Source organism: Anguilla anguilla, chromosome 6, assembly GCF_013347855.1.
Source record: "Anguilla anguilla isolate fAngAng1 chromosome 6, fAngAng1.pri, whole genome shotgun sequence".
In the NCBI taxonomy this organism is placed as follows: domain Eukaryota; kingdom Metazoa; phylum Chordata; class Actinopteri; order Anguilliformes; family Anguillidae; genus Anguilla; species Anguilla anguilla.
The window spans coordinates 1,219,451-1,237,970 of record NC_049206.1 but is presented as its reverse complement, the minus strand read 5'-3'; the positions used below and the strand labels follow the sequence as shown (position 1 = coordinate 1,237,970).

Here is an 18,520-nt window from a genome sequence, read left to right as displayed (position 1 = left end):
GACAGGAGCTACACAAACACTGACAAGCTTTGCTCCCTCTTATAGGGATTCTTAAATGTGTGACTTATAATATAGTTTTAGCATTTAGTTCTGGTGCTTCTCTTACACATGTATCTGAGGTTATAATGGTTGTTTTTGAACCCAGTTTATATAATTAGGAGCCCATTGTGTCTGATGGTTTCCCTTTGTGCAGATCAGTGCTGACGTCTCATTCTCTGTACCCTCAGCTCCTGTGACTCTGGACCCAAACACAGCAAGTCCCAACCTCTCACTGTCTGAGCATCTGACCAGTGTGAGAAGGAGTGGTGAGAGACAGCAGGTTCCTAATAATCCAGAAAGATTTGATAGGAGGCTATGCTATGTGCTGGGCTCTGAGGGATTCAGCTCAGGGAGACACTGCTGGATGTAGAAGTGGGGGGTGAGGTCTGGGTGGGTGTGGCTACAGAGTCCATCGGCAAGAAGGAGGCTGAGGATTTAATCCCAGGAGAAGGAGTGTGGAGTATAGGGCAGCTCAAAGGGACATACGCAGCCCTGACCTCTCCACGTACACCCCTCACTGTGCAGAGGGAACTCCAGAGGGTCAGAGTGCAGCTGGACTGGGACAGGGGGGAGGTGTCATTCTCTGACCTCAGTACCAACACTCCTCTCTACACTTTTAAACACTCCTTCACTGAGAGAGTGTTTCCATTCTTCTGTCCTGCTTCTTCGTCTCCACTGAAGGTGTCCAGTATTTCCCCCAGGATTTCATTGTAGCAGGGGGGGTGAGCGGGGGCCTGGGTGGGGTAGGGGCTAGTTTGGTGGGGTGGATGGGTGCTGCTGCGATCGTGGTTAGGGGGGAGGTTGATTTTATTTTATTCATTTATTTATTCCCTTTGTTTTTGGCACCCCCAGTCAGCCCTGATGGGACATGTGTAATGTGTTACTCCATTTCCTAATGAAACACTGAAAAAAGGATGCAAAAGACAATAAAATATATCAGTTTAATGTTAAGTGAGCTGGCTGAAATAGAGTTGTTTAAACCCCGCTCTGTGAATGGGATATTTAGGAGTTCTGTTATCCAGTGGAGATGGCTAACTTTAGCTTTAAATCAGCTAGACTGCTCTCCATGGTTTGTAGGACGGTCCTGAAGCCAGGCCAGCTTCCACACAGACTCCCGGTGTTCTGACTGCTTGGCTGCACCTGTGTCCTTCACAGTGGCTTCTGTGACTGACAATCAGCAGCTTCACAGACATCAGAACAGCTCCCACTCTCTCTATTCTACCCTCATCTCATCTACATGGAAGAATGATGAGATTTTCACCTCACACTTTTTCGGTGTCTGCTCCTCTTAGTCGCTGAAGAGGACGTTGTCATGTGACTAGGCCTCGTTATTCCCTTTCTGGAGTAAATCTCCACTACATAAACAAATCCACTCATCAGCGCATGGCCAAGCTGCCAACCATAGTGAGATAACCGCAAATCAGAACACTCTAATTTCACAGCTCCAGTAAGTTTTCTAACCAAGGGGCGTCCAGAAACTCCACAAATGTACCGAATCAAATCTTTGTGAGAATCTTTGAGGACGGATCATGAAATGGACGCACTTATATGAACACATTTCAGTTGATTTTGAAATCATAATGTCAAAATTTTTTTCTGTAACTTCACAATGTTATTGCCAACTAATTACTGGTGGTATATCCTGGTATTATAAGTATGTGGGGTTTGTGTGTAATCAGTTGAATTGTAAATAAACGCACCAGTGGAATCACTCCAGAGTGCTGCTCTTAATCTGACCCGTCACCAGTGTGTCTCCCAGGTGTGTGATGAGGTAAGTCTCTCTCTCCAGTGCAGCATGAACACAGACAGACAAATTCTCCCCTCATACGGTTGGGTTTGGGTTCATTCCAAACTTGAGCTGATCTGAGATCAGTTGAGAAATGCAGATAAGCCCCAGGGCCCCCAAGTGACGCTGTGAACTCTGAGAGTGAAGGAATCATCTGGTCATACTCACTCTGTCCACAAGAGGGCGCCTGAAGCAGTGCTGAGGTGTTGCGTGAAGCCCTGGCTCTACCAGGTGTGTGAGTGTGAGAGAGAGCACTGGGGCCCCTGTGCGCTCTGGGCCCCCATGGGGCCCCACACTGGCCTGTGTGTGATGTGTGAGAGAGCACTGGGGCTCCCGGGGGCTCTGGGCCCCTATTGGGCCCCACGCTGGCCTGTGTGTGAGTATGAGAGAGCACTGGGGCTCCTGGGGGCTCTGGGCCCTATGGGGCCCCCACGCTGGCCTGTGTGTGAGTGTGAGAGAGCACTGGGGCTCCTGTGGGCTCTGGGCCCCTATGGGGCCCCACGCTGGCCTGTGTGTGAGTATGAGAGCACTGGGGCTCCTGGGGGCTCTGGGCCCCTATGGGGCCCCACGCTGGCCTGTGTGTGAGTGTGAGAGAGCACTGGGGCTCCTGTGTCTGAGTGTCTGTGTGTGTGAGTCCAAGCGCACGATCCCCCCCACAGCGGGATCTTTATATTCACAGTCCCTCCACAGTCCACCCCCCCCCCCCCCCCCCTCAGTGTGCTCCCCTCAGCTCTCTGTCTGCTGTGCGCTGCTTTCCTTTAAACTCCACACAGACACAACGAAGCCTCTCGGTCCTCGTCACTGAGCAACGACAAACACCCTCCCTGAACAGAGTAGAGAATAAACTCTGAAAAGGACACCCTAGAAGTAATGAACCCTTTATTATCAACAGGGAAGTGACACCCCCCCAATAAACCATCAACATCATCATCATCATCATCATCAGTGACAGGTGGTCGGGTCTTAAGCAGGGTGGTGATTACCATCTTGTTGGTTTTCATTTCAACCCTATTTTGGCACATCTGATTCTACCAATTAGCAGCTCAGTGAGATCTCTAGCTGTTGAATGAGTTGTGCTTTGTTTTTGACTAAAAACCTGGTAGTTAATTTGAGTGAAATCTTATCTAGCTTAATTTTTTTAAACCATTGGTAGTCTAATGCTTTTAGTCTTTCAGTGCAAGTAAAATAGGCACTAAAGATGGGAGTAATATTCCAAAGAAAGAGTTTGGCTTAGTCATGAGGAAAGTCTTGTCTAAGACTATTTTACTCCTCAAACTCATGTTTTTGTGTTAATGTAGGCAGAAGGTGAATGTTGTCTCCAGCTGTAGCTGCTGTCATAGTGCTTCTGAGATGAATATCAAGATATGAACTGCACACTGCATTAGAACCCTGCCTGGGTGTCATCGTACTGTCTGTTAGCCAATGACTATAGCCCTTTCATAGGTGGACCAGGTGATTCAAACACAAATCCCTAAAAATATAAATAAAATAATAAATGTGCTTTGGAGGGCATCAGGGTATTTACGCACACAAGCCAGGTTATTTACCTCCGTCAATCCAATGACTAGCAGGTTAGGGGGAGGTGGGAAAAGAGGAATGTGTGCTCAGTCAACCTAACTTGTTTAGATGAAGGTTCATTATAATGTTTAGCAGTGAACACATCAGCTGAGGAATCACCAGCATGGCTGATCGCTTTGTCTGGTCTGTGAGACCAGGTTCCAGTCTGTTCTCATTTCCTCTCTCGCCCAAACCTGAACAGTCCAATGAGCCGAACGACGACTTTAACCCCAGAGAACAAACGTGTCTGAATCAGGTAAAACCTTCCTGGGAAACCCTCTTGATTTCTCATTATGTTTATTAAGGACGGCACGGTGGTGCAGTGGGTAGAACTTGTTCAGGCATGTTCTCCCCGTGCCTGCGTGCGTTTGCTTCCACAGTCCAAACACATGCAGCTGAGGTTAACGGAAGAATTTGAATTTCACCTCAGGTATGAGTGCATTAGTGAATGGTGTGTGTGCCCTGTGATGGGCTGGCAAACTGTCCGGGGGTGCATTCCTGCCTCTCGCCCAATGCATGCTGGGATAGGCTCCAGCACCTCCTGCGATCCCAACCAGGAGTAAGTGGATTAGATAATGGACGGATGGATTGATTTTTTTTGTTTTTACCTTTTTATATAAATATCTAAAAGATTATACTATTATAATTGACTGCATATATCAGAACAGATTTTAAATAAGACTTTGAGCTGAAATGAATGCAACATAAAAACGAACCTGAAGAACAGGGCTGGTCTAAAACTGCTGGCAGATCAGCCACTCAAACCTCAGTGGTACAATGCTGCCCCCTGCAGGAAGTGCTGTCTCTGATAATCAGGCGTGTCTAACAGGAAGAGGGAAGTACAGTTTCTCACACACCGGCACATTACTTACGCTGGGGATCTAATGATATGATTTCAATGTATATTTCTCAGAAATTTAGGAATTTCTAAAGATTTTGCCTGAGGAATAAAAAAGGTAGGGAAGAACGGAGATTTGGGACTAAATTAAATTCTTTTTTAATCTGCAGTTTTTGCATAACAGCAATAAGTAAAAGTGAAACTAAACTGCAGATTAGAAGAAGCCTTTACTGAGCTCAGAACAGACCGAGACAGAATGGCGTCTGGATATTCTCTCCTGGAAGAGGAGCTCTCCTGCCCTGTGTGCTCTGAAATCTTCAGGGATCCTGTTGTCCTGAGTTGCAGTCACAGCTTCTGTAAGGCCTGTCTGCAGCAGTACTGGGAACAGAAGGGATCTTGGGAGTGCCCAGTGTGCAGGAGAAGATCTTCAAGGGAACTACCTCCCCTTAACCTGTCTCTGAGGAATACCTGTGAGGCGTTCTTAAAGGAGAGAAGTCAGAGAGCTAAAGCAGGATCTGAAGTGCTCTGCAGTCCTGCACAGTGAAAAACTCAAACTCTTTTGTTTGGTGATCAAATACCCGTCTGTGTGATCTGCCAAACTTCAAGAAAACATGCAAACCATGAACTGCTACCAGTTCAGGAGGCAGCAGAAGACTATAAGGTAACTGATTAAAAATATAATTTAGTCTTTAAATTTTAGTCTTTAGTCATTTATTTTATTAAATTTATATTTAGAAATTAAATTTCATTTAAAAAGTCATGATGATTGCAATTACTCAGATTTTTAAAAAGGTGGGCTTTGTTTTGCTGTCAACTACTGAGGCCATACTGAACTTTAAACACAATTTCATAAACATAATTAATATTAAATGTTAATCTTTTTTCATAATTTTGAATTTCTAATGAATAATGTGCTAAGTGCATATCTTAAGAGTTATGATCTGATAAAGGAGCCATTTTGGTTCTCAGGCCTGACTGCAGTTTGAGATCCTGACTATGTGTCACATGACTGACAGAGAGAGACAGGAGAGAGGGGCAGGAGTGTGGGAGACATTCTCAGAGCTGAGTTAGGGAGCAGTGCTCAGCATGGGACAGTAGGGGTCAAAGTTCATGCCTCAGATATATGTGCCTGACACAATGCGGCCTTAGAGGGCAGACCACACCTAATGTGCCAAATGTAACTCAAAAAATACAGCACATTACACCAGAGACATTTTCATGTTAAAAGTTTAATTTTGCCGATACAAACAGGATATTAGTTTTTCCAATTTTGCACAAGCATACCTGTTTACCTGGCATGTCCTGACAGAGAAGCAATACACTGATGTGTGTGACAGTGAACACATTGTTTTTACACCAGCTGTGACCTGACTCTCCATTCTGGCTCCCCTCTGTCTGAGCAGGGGCTCTTGTGCTGTCTGTGTAGGCAGTGAAGTTTACTGTGTGACTGTTTCCTCAGTAAAGTGTGGACTCTGTCATTTCTTTCCAGGAGAAAATCAGGACTGCACTGGCTCCACTGCAGGAGAAGCTAAAAGACTTTAATGAAGTGAAACTAATCTGTGATCAAACAGCAGAGCACATCAAGGTACTGTACTGAGGCCTTTAAATCACAGTGGTGAAAATGCAGGACTGGACTGTGCTGAAATGATGGTGAATAATGTTTATTACAGAACCAGGCCAGCGCACAGAGAGACAGATAAAGATGGAGTTTGAGAAACTTCAGCAGTTCCTAAAAGATGAAGAGGCAGCCAGGATCACTGCACTGAGGGAGGAAGAGGAGCAGAAGAGTCAGATGATGAAGGAGAAGATTGAGAAGATGACAGAAGAGATATCATCCCTTTCAGGACAAATCAGAGTCATAGAACAGGAGCTGGGAGCTGAAGACATCTCATTCCTGCAGGTAAGACCAGTTCACTCTGTGTCTGCAGGGCTCTATACAAACTGCTGTTAATGCTCTCACACCTTCATTTATGGAATATAATATTCTCTAAACCACCTTTTCATGTAATCTTGCAAATATCATCAAATCTCTTCAAATCTTTATCAAGCAGTAGAATTACAGTCTCCTTTTTGCAGGAAAAGTGTGATTTAAAGTTTCTCATCATTCTAAATCCACACACTGTACACATATTTAACTATGATAAAGCTGCACGTTTATTTTTCTGTGTCATGTGTCATGTCCAAAGCTTGTTCAGAAACGTACAGTCAGATATTACTGTGGTTTTATCTACAGTTTTGTTTACAGTGATAACAAGTCACTCTCCTTATTTCAGAGCTACAAGGACACACAAAACAGGTAAGCAAACTGCATCTTCTGTCATCAGGATAAATATCAAAAGTAGCTTTATAATGTTCTATCAGTGAGGTATTGTGGAATGTGTTTGCAATGTTTCCCTCTCTATATTAATTACTGCAGCATTAACAATGACTTCAATACTAAAGTAATGATAAGATAAATGAATATTTACCTCTAATATAATCCCCCCCCACCCACCTACGCTCCTGTGAGTGTGTGTCTCTCAGTGGGGTCGGGCTGCTTCATATCTGGTAGCCAGTGGGGCTGTGTGGTAGAAAGCTGGGAGGGATGGAGCCATTTTCTTATAGAATGAAGATCTGATGTTGCAGCTGATAATATTTATGGTAATGAAGCCACGCCCACAGCACAAATGACTCCTGAATATTATTGCAGAGCCCAGTGCACACTGGCGGATCCAGAGAAGGTCTCAGGAGCGCTGATTGATGTGGCTAAGCACCTGGGCAATCTGAAGTACAGAGTGTGGGAGAAGATGCTGGGGACTGTTCAATACAGTGAGTACTGGGGATAAGGAGCTCCACATTGTCACTGTACAGGGGGAATCTTCAGCATCCTTTCCACAAGCTGATAAAGCCAGTCAGAGTCATATTGGTCCTGTCTGTGTAAGAGCCCTGGAGTGAAGAGACTGAGCACCAGTCCTTAATCTCACTGATGCTCATAATAAAATGCTGCTTCAAGAGTGATACTGTATTTAAGGGGAAAGGCAGGAGCTACACAAACACCGGCAGGCTTTGCTCCCTCTAACAAAGATTATTCAATGTGTGACATTAAATATTTTTTGCTTTTTGTTCTGGTGCTTCTCTCACACATGTATCTGAAGCTATAAAGGCTGTTTTTGTGAAACCCAGTTTATATCATTAGGAATCCATTGTGTCTGACGGTTTCCCTTTGTGCAGATTAGTGCTGACTTCACTTCTTCACTTTACAGGCATTTATCCAGAGCGACTTACACAACTTTTTACACCGCGTTTACATTGTATCCAATGACACAGCTGGATATATACTGAAGCAATGCAGGTTAAGTACCTTGCTCAAGGGTACAACAGCACTGTCCTACCGGGGAATCTAACCTGTGACTTTAGGTTACTGCAGCATTTAGTTTACAAGACCAACTCCTTACCTGATGTACTACACTACCGCCTGTACTACACTTCTGCTGACGTCTCATTCTCTGTCCCTTCAGCTCCTGTGACTCTGGATCCAAACACAGCGCATCCTAATCTCTCACTGTCTGAGGATCTGACCAGTGTGAGATGGAGTGATGATAGTCAGCAGGTTCCTGATAATCCAGAGAGATTTGATGGGTTGCAGTGGTGTGTGCTGGGCTCTGAGGGATTCAGCTCAGGGAGACACTGCTGGGATGTAGAAGTGGGGGGTGAGCTCTGGGCGGTGGGTGTGGCTAAAGAGTCCTTCAGCAGGAAAGGGCCTGAGGATCTGAGTCCAGCAGGAGGAGTGTGGGGTATACAGCAGTACTACGGGATATACGCAGCCCTGAGCTCCCCACCTAAAGCCCTCACTGTGCAGAGGAAACTCCAGAGGGTCAGAGTGCAGCTGGACTGGGACAGGGGGGAGGTGTCATTCTCTGACCCAGTGACAACACTCCTCTCTACACTTTTAAACACTCCTTCACTGAGAGAGTGTTTCCATTCTTCTGTCCTGGTTTAACGTGGACCGATCCACTGAAGGTGTCAGTGTTTCCCCCAGGATTTCATTGTAGGCAGGGGGGGTGAGCGGCCTGGTTGGGAGGGGGGGGGGCTAGTTTGGTGGGGTGGATGGGCGTGCTGCGATCGTGTTTGGTTGGGGGGGGGGGGCATCGATTGCATTTTATTCATTTATTTATTTATTCCCTTTTTTTTGGCACCCCCCCCCCCACTCTCATTTCCTAATGAAACACTGAAAAAAGGATGCAAGAGAGAATAACATATATCCGTTTAACATCGTTAAGCAAGCTGGCTGAAATAGAGTTGCTTAAATCCCGCTCTGTGAATGGGATATTTAGGAGTTCCGCTATCCAATGAAGATGGCTAACTTTAGCTTTAAATCAGTTAGACTGCTCTCTATGGTTTGTAGGGACGGTCCTGAAGCCAGGCCAGCTTCCACACAGACTCCCGGTGTTCTGACTGCTTGGCTGCACCTGTGTCCTTCACAGTGGCTTCTGTGACTGACAATCAGCAGCTTCACAGACATCAGAACAGCTCCCACTGTCTCCATTCTTCCCTCATCTCATCTACATGGGAGGATGAGATTTTCACCCCAAAGTTTTTTGGTGTTTGTTCCTCTTAGTCGCTGAAGATGACGTTGTCATGTTACTAGGCTCGTTATTCCCTTTCCTGGAGTAAATCTCCACTACATAAACAAATCCACTCATCAGCGCGTGGCCAAGCAGCCGACCATAGTGAGATAACCGCAAATCGAAAACACTCTAATTTCACAGCTCCAGTAAGTTTCTAACCAAGGGGCGTCCAGAAACTCCACAAATGTACCGAATCTTTGAGAATCTTTGAGGACGGATCATAAAATGGTGCACTTATATGAACACATGTACAGTTGATTTTGAAATCATAATATCAAATAAAATGTCATGAGTTGCAGTCACAGATTCTGTAAGGCCTGTCTGCAGCAGTACTGGGAAACAGAAGGGATCTCGGGAGTGCCCAGTTTGCAGGAGAAGATCTTCAAGGGAACTACAACCTATAACCTGTCTCTGAGGAATACTCCACAAATGTACTGAATCATTGAGGATTTCTTAGGACGGATCATAAAATGTTGTGCTAATGTGAACAAATTTTCCTTTGATTTTGAATCATTTTTTATGTAACTTATACAATGTTATTTCCAACTAATTTCTGTGGTATATAGTGGTATTGTAAGTACGTTGGTTTGTGTGTAATCAGTTGAAGTGTAATAAATGCACCAGTGGAATCACTCCAGAGTGCTGCTCTTTTCCTGACCCGTCACCAGTGTGTCTCCCAGGTGTGTGATGAGGTAAGTCTCTCTCTCCAGTGCAGTGTGAACACAGACAGAGACAAATTATCCCCTCATACGCTGGGTTTGGGTTCATTCCATGCTTACTTGAGCTGATCTGAGATCAGTTGAGAAATGCAGATAAGCCCAGTGCCCCCAAGTGGCGCTGTGAACTCTCAGAGTGAAGGAATCATCTGGTCATACTCACTCTGTCCACAAGAGGGCGCCTGAAGCAGTGCTGAGGTGTTGGGTGAAGCCCTGGCTCTACCAGGTGTGTGAGAGTGAGAGAGCACTGGGGCTCCTGGGGGCTCTGGGCCCCTATGGGGCCCCACGCTGGCCTGTGTGTGAGTGTGAGAGAGCACTGGGGCCCCTGGGGGCTCTGGGCCCTCAGGGGGCCTCACGCTGGCCTGTGTGTGAGTGTCTGTGTGTGTGAGTCCAAGCGCACGCTCCTCCCCCCACAGCGGGATCTTTATATTCACTGTCCCTCTACAGTCGCACCCCCCCTCAGTGTGCTCCCCTCAGCTCTCTGTCTGTCTGCTGTGCGCTGCTTTCCTTTAAACTCCACACAGACACAACGGAGCCTCTCGGTCCTCATCACTGAGCAACGATAAACACCCCCTCCCTCAACAGAGTAGAGAATAAACTGTGAAAATTACACACCCTAGAAGTAATGAACCCTTTATTATCAACAGTGAAGTGACACCCCCCAATAAACCATCAACATCATCATCATCATCATCATCAGTGACAGGTGGCCGGGTCTTAAGCAGGGTGGTGATTACCATCTTGTTGGTTATCATTTCAACCCTATTTTGGCACATCTGATTCTACTAATTAGCAGCTCATTGAGATCTCTAGCTGTTGAATGAGTTGTGCTTTGTTTTTGACTGAAAACCTGGTAGTTAAATTGATTGAAATCTTATCTAGCTTAATTTTTTTACACAACTGGTAGCCTAAGTCTAAGCTTTTAGTCTTTTAGTGCAAGTAAAATAGGCACTAAAGATGGGAATAATATTCCAAAGAGAGAGTTTGGCTTAGTCATGAGGAAAGTCTTGTCTAAGACTATTTTTACTCCTCAAACTCATGTTTTTGTGTTAATGTAGGCAGAACGGTGAATGTTGTCTCCAGCTGTAGCTGCTGTCTTAGTGCTTCTGAGATGAATATCAAGATATGAACTGCACACTAAATCTGCATTAGAACCCTGCCTGGGTGTCATCGTACTGTCTGTTAGCCAATGACTATAGCCCTTTCATAGGTGGACCAGGTGATTCAAACACAAATCCCTAAAAATATAAATAAAATAATAAATGTGCTTTGGAGGGCATCAGGGTATTTACGCACACAAGCCAGGTTATTTACCTCCCTCAATCCAATGACTAGCAGGTTAGGGGGAGGGGAGAAAAGAGGAGTGTGCTCAGTCAACCTAACTTGTTTAATTGAAGGTTCATTAGAGTGTTTAGCAGTGAACACATCAGCTGAGGAATCACCAGCATGGCTGATCGCTTGTCTGGTCTGAGAGACCGGGTTCCAGTCTGTTCTCATTTCCTCTCTCACCCAAACCTGAACAGTCCAACGAGCCGAACGATGACTTTAACCCCAGAGAACAAACGTGTCTGAATCAGGTAAAACCTTTCTGGGAAACCCTCTTGATTTCTCATTATGTTTATTAAGGACGGCACGGTGGTGCAGTGGGTAGAACGTGTTCACGCATGTTCTCCCCGTGCCTGCGTGCGTTTGCTTCCACAGTCCAATCACACGCAGCCGAGGTTAACAGGAGAACCTAAATTTCCCCTCAGGTATGAGTGCATTAGTGAATGGTGTGTGTGCCCTGTGATGGGCTGGCAAACTGACGGGGGTGTATTCCTGCCTCTCGCCCAATGCATGCTGGGATAGGCTCCAGCACCTCCTGCGATCCCAACCAGGAATAAGTGGGTTAGATAATGGAAGGATGGATTGATTTTTTTTTTGTTTTTACCTTTTTATATAAATATCTAAAAGATTATACTATTAGCATTGATATCAGAACAGATTTTAAATAAGACTTTGAGTTGAAATTAATGCAACATAAAAACGAACCTGAAGAACAGGGCTGGTCTAAAACTGCAGACAGCCACTCAAACCTCAGTGGTACAATGCTGCCCCCTGCAGGAAGTGCTGTCTCTGACAATCAGGCGTGTCTAACAGGAAGAGGGAAGTACAGTTTCTCTCACACAGGCACATTACTTACGCTGGGGATCTAATGATATGATTTCAATGTATATTTCTCAGAAATTTAGGAATTTATAAAGATTTTGCCTGAGGAATAAAAACAGGCAGGGAAAAACAGAGATTTGGGACTAAATTAAATTGTTTTTAATCTGCTGTTTTTGCATAACAGCAATAAGTAAAAGTGAAACTAAACTGCAGATTTAGCAGAAGCCCTTACTGAGCTCAGAACAGACAGAATGGCGTCTGGATCTTCTCTCCTGGAAGAGGAGCTTTCCTGTCCTGTGTGCTCTGAAATCTTCAGGGATCCTGTTGTCCTGAGTTGCAGTCACAGCTTCTGTAAGGCCTGTCTGCAGCAGTGCTGGGAACAGAAGGGATCTCAGGAGTGCCCAGTTTGCAGGAGAAGATCTTCAAAGGACCCACCTCCCTTTAACCTGTCTCTGAGGAATACCTGTGAGGCGTTCTTAAAGGAGAGACGTCAGAGAGCTAAAGCAGGATCTGAAGTGCTCTGCAGTCTGCACAGTGAGAAACTCAAACTCTTCTGTTTAGTGGACCAAATACCCGTCTGTGTGATCTGCCAAACTTCAAGAAAACATGCAAACCATGAACTGCTACCAGTTCAGGAGGCAGCAGAAGAGTATAAGGTAACTGATTTATAATAGAATTTAGACTTTTACCATTTATTTAAATTAATTTATGTTTGAAAATTAAATTTCATTTTAAAAGTCATTGCAAAAGATGATTGCAATTACGCAGATTTTTTTGAAGTTGGGCTTTGTTGTGCTGTCATCTACTGAGACCATGCTGAACTATAAAATGTTTTTCATAAATATAATTAATATTAAATATGACTATTTTTCATTATTTTGAATTTTGTATGAAATAGTGCATATCTAAAGGGTTATGAGCTAAAGATATAAACAATTTTAGTTTTCAGGTTTTGCATGTTTGAGCCCATGACTATGTGTCACATGACTGACAGAGAGACAGGAAGACGGGGCAGGAGTGTGGAGACATTCTCAGAGCTGTGTTAGGGAGCAGTGCTCAGCATGGGACAGTAGGGGGTCAAAGTTCATGCCTCAGATATATGTGTCTGACACAATGTGGCCTTAGAGGGCAGATTACTGTTAGTGTGTCAAATGTAACTCTAAAGATACAGCATATCAAACTTGAGGCATTATCATTTAAAAATGTTTTTAAACTTTTTTGTAAAAATAATATGAATATAGGCAATGCAACTGAGGCAATGCACTGATATGTGTCAGTGAACACATTGTTTTTACACAAGCTGTGGCCTGAGTCTCCATTCTGGCTCCCCTCTGTCTGAGCAGGGGCTCTTGTGCTGTTTGTGTAGGCAGTGAAGTTTACTGTAAGTCTGTTTCCTCAGTAAAGTGTGGACTCTGTCATTTCTTTCCAGGAGAAACTTAGGACTGCACTGGCTCCACTGCAGGATAAGCTAAAAGCCTTTAATGCAGTGAAACTAATCTGTGATAAAACTGCAGCGCACATCAAGGTACTGTACTGAGGCCTTTAAATCATAGTGTTGAAAATGCAGCTCTGGACTGTGCTGAAATGGTGGTGAATAATGTTTATTCCAGAGCCAGGCCAAGCACACAAAGAGACAGATAAAGATGGAGTTTGAGAAACTTCAGCAGTTCCTTAAAGATGAAGAGGCAGCCAGGATCACTGCACTGAGGGAGGAAGAGGAGCGGAAGAGTCAGATGATGAAGGAGAAGATTGAGAAGATGACAGAAGAGATATCATCGCTTTCAGAACAAATCAGAGCCATAGAACAGGAGCTGGGAGCTGAAGACATCTCATTCCTGCAGGTAAGACCTGTTCACTCTGTGTGTGCAGTACTCTATACAAACTGCTGTTAATGCACATTCATTTATAGAATATTAATAATATCCTTGCATTTATATAGCGCCTTTCCAAATGCTCAAAGTGCTTTACAGTGAGGGGGAACTCACCTCACCCACCACCGATGTGTAGCACTCACCTGGGTGATGCACGGCAGCCATTTTGCACCTGAAAGCTCACTACATATTAGCAAAGGTGGAAGAGGGAGAGAGCATATTTTAGCCAATTAAATCAGGGGATGATTTGGTGGCAAATTTTGCGAGAGCCAGATCTGGGATTTTGCCAGGACACTGGGAAGCCCCTACTTTTAGCGACAAGTGTCATGGGGTCTTTAATGACCACAGTGAGTCAGGACCTCGGTTTAACGTCTCATCCGAAAGACGGCATCTCCTTCAGCACAGTGTCCCCATCACTGCACTGGGGCATTGGGGTTTATTTGACCAGAGGGAAGATTGCCCCCTGCTGGCCCACCAACACCACTTCCAGCAGCAACTCACTATTCCCTGGTGGTCTCCCATCCAAGTACTAACCAAGCCCACACTTGCTTAGCTTCAGCCAGTCGGCAGGAGCAGAGCGCATAGAATTTATTTAGAGAATATAGTATTCTCTAAACCACCTTTAAATGTAAACTTGCTAATATTATCAAATCTATTCAAAGCTTATTAAGCAGTAGAATTAGTCTCCTTTTTACAGGCAAATTTTGTTTACAAGTTTCTCATCATTTTAGATCCACTCACTGTACACATACTTAACTATGATAAAGCAGCACATTTATTTTTCTGTGTCATGTGTCATATCTAAAGCTTGTTCAGCAACATACAGTCAGATATTACTTTGTTTTATCTACAGTATTGGCTACATTGATAATAATTCACTCTTATTTCAGAGCTACAAGGACACACAAAATAGGTAAGAAAATCCATCCTCTCTCATCAGGATAAATATCTAAAGTAGTTTATCAGCCCTGTAGTGTTCTATCAGTGAGGTACTGCAGAATGTGTGCAATGTTTCTCTCTATAATAATTACTGCAGAATTAATAATGACAATATATAGAGGGAAGTTTTTAAAAATTACTAAAGTAATTAAATGAATTTTTACCTGTAATATAAATCCCCCCTCCTCCTGTGTGTGTGTCCCTCAGTGGGGTCGGGCTGCTTCATATCTGGCAGCCAGTGGGGCTGTGTGGCAGAATACTGGGAGGGATGGAGCCATTTTCTTATAGAATGAAGATCTGATGCTGCTGCTGATAATCTTCTATGGTAATGAAGCCACGCCCACAGCACAAGTGACTCCTGAATATTATTGCAGAGCCCAGTGCACACTGGCGGATCCAGAGAAGGTCTCAGGAGCGCTGATTGATGTGGCCAAGCACCTGGGAAATCTGAAGTACAGAGTGTGGGAGAAGATGCTGGGGACTGTTCAATACAGTGAGTACTGGGAGCAGGGTGCTCCACATTGTCAATCTGCAGGGGGAATCTTCAGCATCCTTTCCACAAGCTGATGAAGCCAGTCAGAGTCATATTGTTTCTGTCTGTGTAAGAGCCCTGGAGTGAAGAGACTGAGCACCAGTCCTTAATGTCACTGATGCTCATAATAAAATGCTGCTTTAAGAGTGATACTGTATTTAAGGGGAAGGACAGGAGCTGCACAAAAACAGGCTTTGCTCCCTCGAACAAAGATTATTCAATGTGTGACATTACATAGTTTTAGCTTTTAGTTCTGGTGCTTCTCTCACATGTATCTGAGGCTATAATGGTTAGTTTAGTGAAACCCAGTTTATATCATTAGGAGCCCATTGTGTCTGACGGTTTCCCTTTGTGCAGATTAGTGCTGACTTCACTTCTTCACTTTACAGGCATTTAGCAGAAGCTCTTATCCAGAGTGACTTACACAGCTTTTTACACCGCATTTACATTGTATCCAATGATACAACTGGATATATACTGAAGCAATGCAGGTTAAGTACCTTGCTCAAGGGCACAACGGCAGTGTCCTACCGGGGAATCTAACCTGTGACTTTTAGGTTACTGCAGCATTTAGTTTACAAGACCAACTCCTTACCCGATGTACTACACTACCGCCTATACTACACTTCTGCTGACGTCTCATTTTCTGTCCCTTCAGCTCCTGTGACTCTGGACCCAAACACAGCACATCCCCTCCTCTCACTGTCTGAGGATCTGACCAGTGTGAGATACAGTGTTGAGAGTCAGCAGGTTCCTGACAATCCAGAGAGATTTGATGGATGGCCGTTGTGTGTGCTGGGCTCTGAGGGATTCAGCTCAGGGAGACACTGCTGGGATGTAGAAGTGGGGGGTAAGGACTGGGTGGTGGGTGTGGCTAAAGAGTCCATCAGCAGGAAAGGATTTGTGGGTCTGAGCCCAGCAGGAGTGTGGAGTATAGTGCACTACTGTGGGGAATACACAGCTCTGACCTCCCCACCTACAGCCCTCACTGTGCAGAGGAAACCCCAGAGGGTCAGAGTGCAGCTGGACTGGGACAGGGGGGAGGTGTCATTCTCTGACCCCAGTGACAACACTCCTCTCTACACTTTTAAACACTCCTTCACTGAGAGAGTGTTTCCATTATTCTGGTTTGATTTTATGTGTACCGATCCACTGAAGGTGTCCAGTGTTTCCCCCAGGATTTCACTGTAGGCAGGGGGGGTGAGCGGGGGCCTGGTTGGGAGGGGGGGGGGGCTAGTTTGGTGGGGTGGATGGGTGCTGCTGCGATCGTGTTTGGTTGGGGGGGGGGCATCGATTGCATTTTATTCATTTATTTATTCCGTTAGTGTCGCCACCCCCCCCACTCCCATTTCCTAATGAAACACTGAATAAAGGATGCAAGAGAGAATAAAATATATCCGTTTAACATCGTTAAGTGAGCTGGCTGAAATAGAGTTGTTTAAATCCCGCTCTGTGAATGGGATATTTAGGAGTTCTGTTATCCAGTGGAGATGGCTAACTTTAGCTTTGAATCAGTTAGGCTGCTCTCCATGGTTTGTAGGGACGGTCCTGAAGCCAGGTCAGCTTCCACACAGACTCCCGGTGTTCTGACTGCTTGGCTGCACCTGTGTCCTTCACAGTGGCTTCTGTGACTGACAATCAGCAGCTTCACAGACATCAGAACAGCTCCCACTGTCTCCATTCTTCCCTCATCTCGTCTTCATGGAAGAAGGATGAGATGTTCATCTCACACTTTTTTGGTGTCAGCTCCTCTTAGTCGCTGAAGATGACGTTGTTGTGTTACTAGGCTCGTTATTCCCTTTCCTGGAGTAAATCTCCACTACATAAACAAATCCACTCATCAGCGCGTGGCCAAGCTGCCAACCATAGTGAGATAACCGCAAATCAAAACACTAATTTCACAGCTCTAGTAAGTTTCTCACCAAGGGGCGTCCAGAAACTCCACAAATGTACCGAATCTTTGAGAATTTATGTGAACGGATCATAAAATGTTGCGCTTATGTGAACAAATTTTCCATTGATTTTTAAATCATAATGTCAAATTTTTTTCTGTAACTTCACAATGTTATTGCCAACTAATTACTGTGTTATATCACGGTATTATAAGTATGTGGGTTTGTGTGTAATCAGTTGAATTGTAATAAATGCACCAGTGGAATCACTCCAGAGTGCTGCTCTTTTCCTGACCCGTCACCAGTGTGTCTCCCAGGTGTGTGATGAGGTAAGTCTCTCTCTCCAGTGCAGCATGAACACAGACAGACAAATTCTCCCCTCATACGTTGGGTTTGGGTTCATTCCATGCTTACTTGACCTGATCTGAGATCAGTTGAGAAATGCAGATAAGCCCAGTGCCCCCAAGTGGCGCTGTGAACTCTCAGAGTGAAGGAAACATCTGGTCATACTCACTCTGTCCACAAGAGGGCGCCTGAAGCAGTGCTGAGGTGTTGGGTGAAGCCCTGGCTCTACCAGGTGTGTGAGTGTGAGAGAGCACTGGGGCCCCTGTGGGCTCTGGGCCCCTATGGGGCCCCACCCTGGCCTGTGTGAGAGTGTGAGAGCACTGGGGCTCCTGTGGGCTCTGGGCCCTATGGGGCCCCACGCTGGCCTGTGTGTGAGTGTGAGAGAGCACTGGGGCCCCTGGGGGCTCTGGGCCCTCAGGGGGCCCCACGCTGGCCTGTGTGTGAGTGTGAGAGCACTGGGGCTCCTGTGGGCTCTGGGCCCTATGGGGCCCCACGCTGGCCTGTGTGTGAGTGTGAGAGAGCACTGGGGCCCCTGGGGGCTCTGGGCCCTCAGGGGGCCCCACGCTGGCCTGTGTGTGAGTGTGAGAGAGCACTGGGGCCCCTGGGGGCTCTGGGCCCTCAGGGGGCCCCACGCTGGCCTGTGTGTGAGTGTGAGAGCACTGGGGCCCCTGGGGGCTCTGGGCCCTATGGGGCCCCACGCTGGCCTGTGTGTGAGTGTCTGTGTGTGTGAGTCCAAGCGCACGATCCTCCCCCCACAGCGGGATCTTTATATTCAGTCCCTCCAAAGTCGCCCCCCCCCCCCCCTCAGTGTGCTCCCCTCAGCTCTCTGTCTGTCTGCTGTGCACTGCTTTCCTTTAAACTCCACACAGACACAACAGTGCCTCTCGGTCCTCATCACTGAGCAACGATAAACACCCCCTCCCTGAACAGAGTAGAGAATAAACTGAAAATTACTCACCCTAGAAGTAATGAACCCTTTATTATCAACAGGGATGTGACACCCCCCCAATAAACCATCAACATCATCATCATCATCATCATCAGTGACAGGTGGACGGGTCTTAAGCAGGGTGGTGATTACCATCTTGTTGGCTTTCATTTCAACCCTATTTTGGCACATCTGATTCTACTAATTAGCAGCTCATTGAGATCTCTGGCTGTTGAATGAGTTGTGCTTTGTTTTTGACTGAAAACCTGGAAGTTATATTGAGTGAAATCTTATCTAACTTAATTTTTTTAAACCACTGGTA

At 45.5% G+C, this 18,520-nt stretch overlaps 1 protein-coding gene across 1 annotated transcript in view; it reads left to right on the top strand.

The window, feature by feature from the left end:
* LOC118228883 (tripartite motif-containing protein 35-like) overlaps positions 1-16,237 on the top strand; it is a 35,906-nt gene extending 19,669 nt beyond the window's left edge. Inside the window, exons 4-6 of the mRNA XM_035420443.1 lie at positions 14,453-14,475; positions 14,876-14,994; positions 15,692-16,237. Of these exons, the coding sequence (XP_035276334.1) occupies positions 14,453-14,475; positions 14,876-14,994; positions 15,692-16,224 (675 nt within the window). The 3' untranslated portion in view covers positions 16,225-16,237. The remainder of the gene's footprint in view (positions 1-14,452; positions 14,476-14,875; positions 14,995-15,691) is intronic.
* Positions 16,238-18,520: the final 2,283 nt, after the last annotated feature.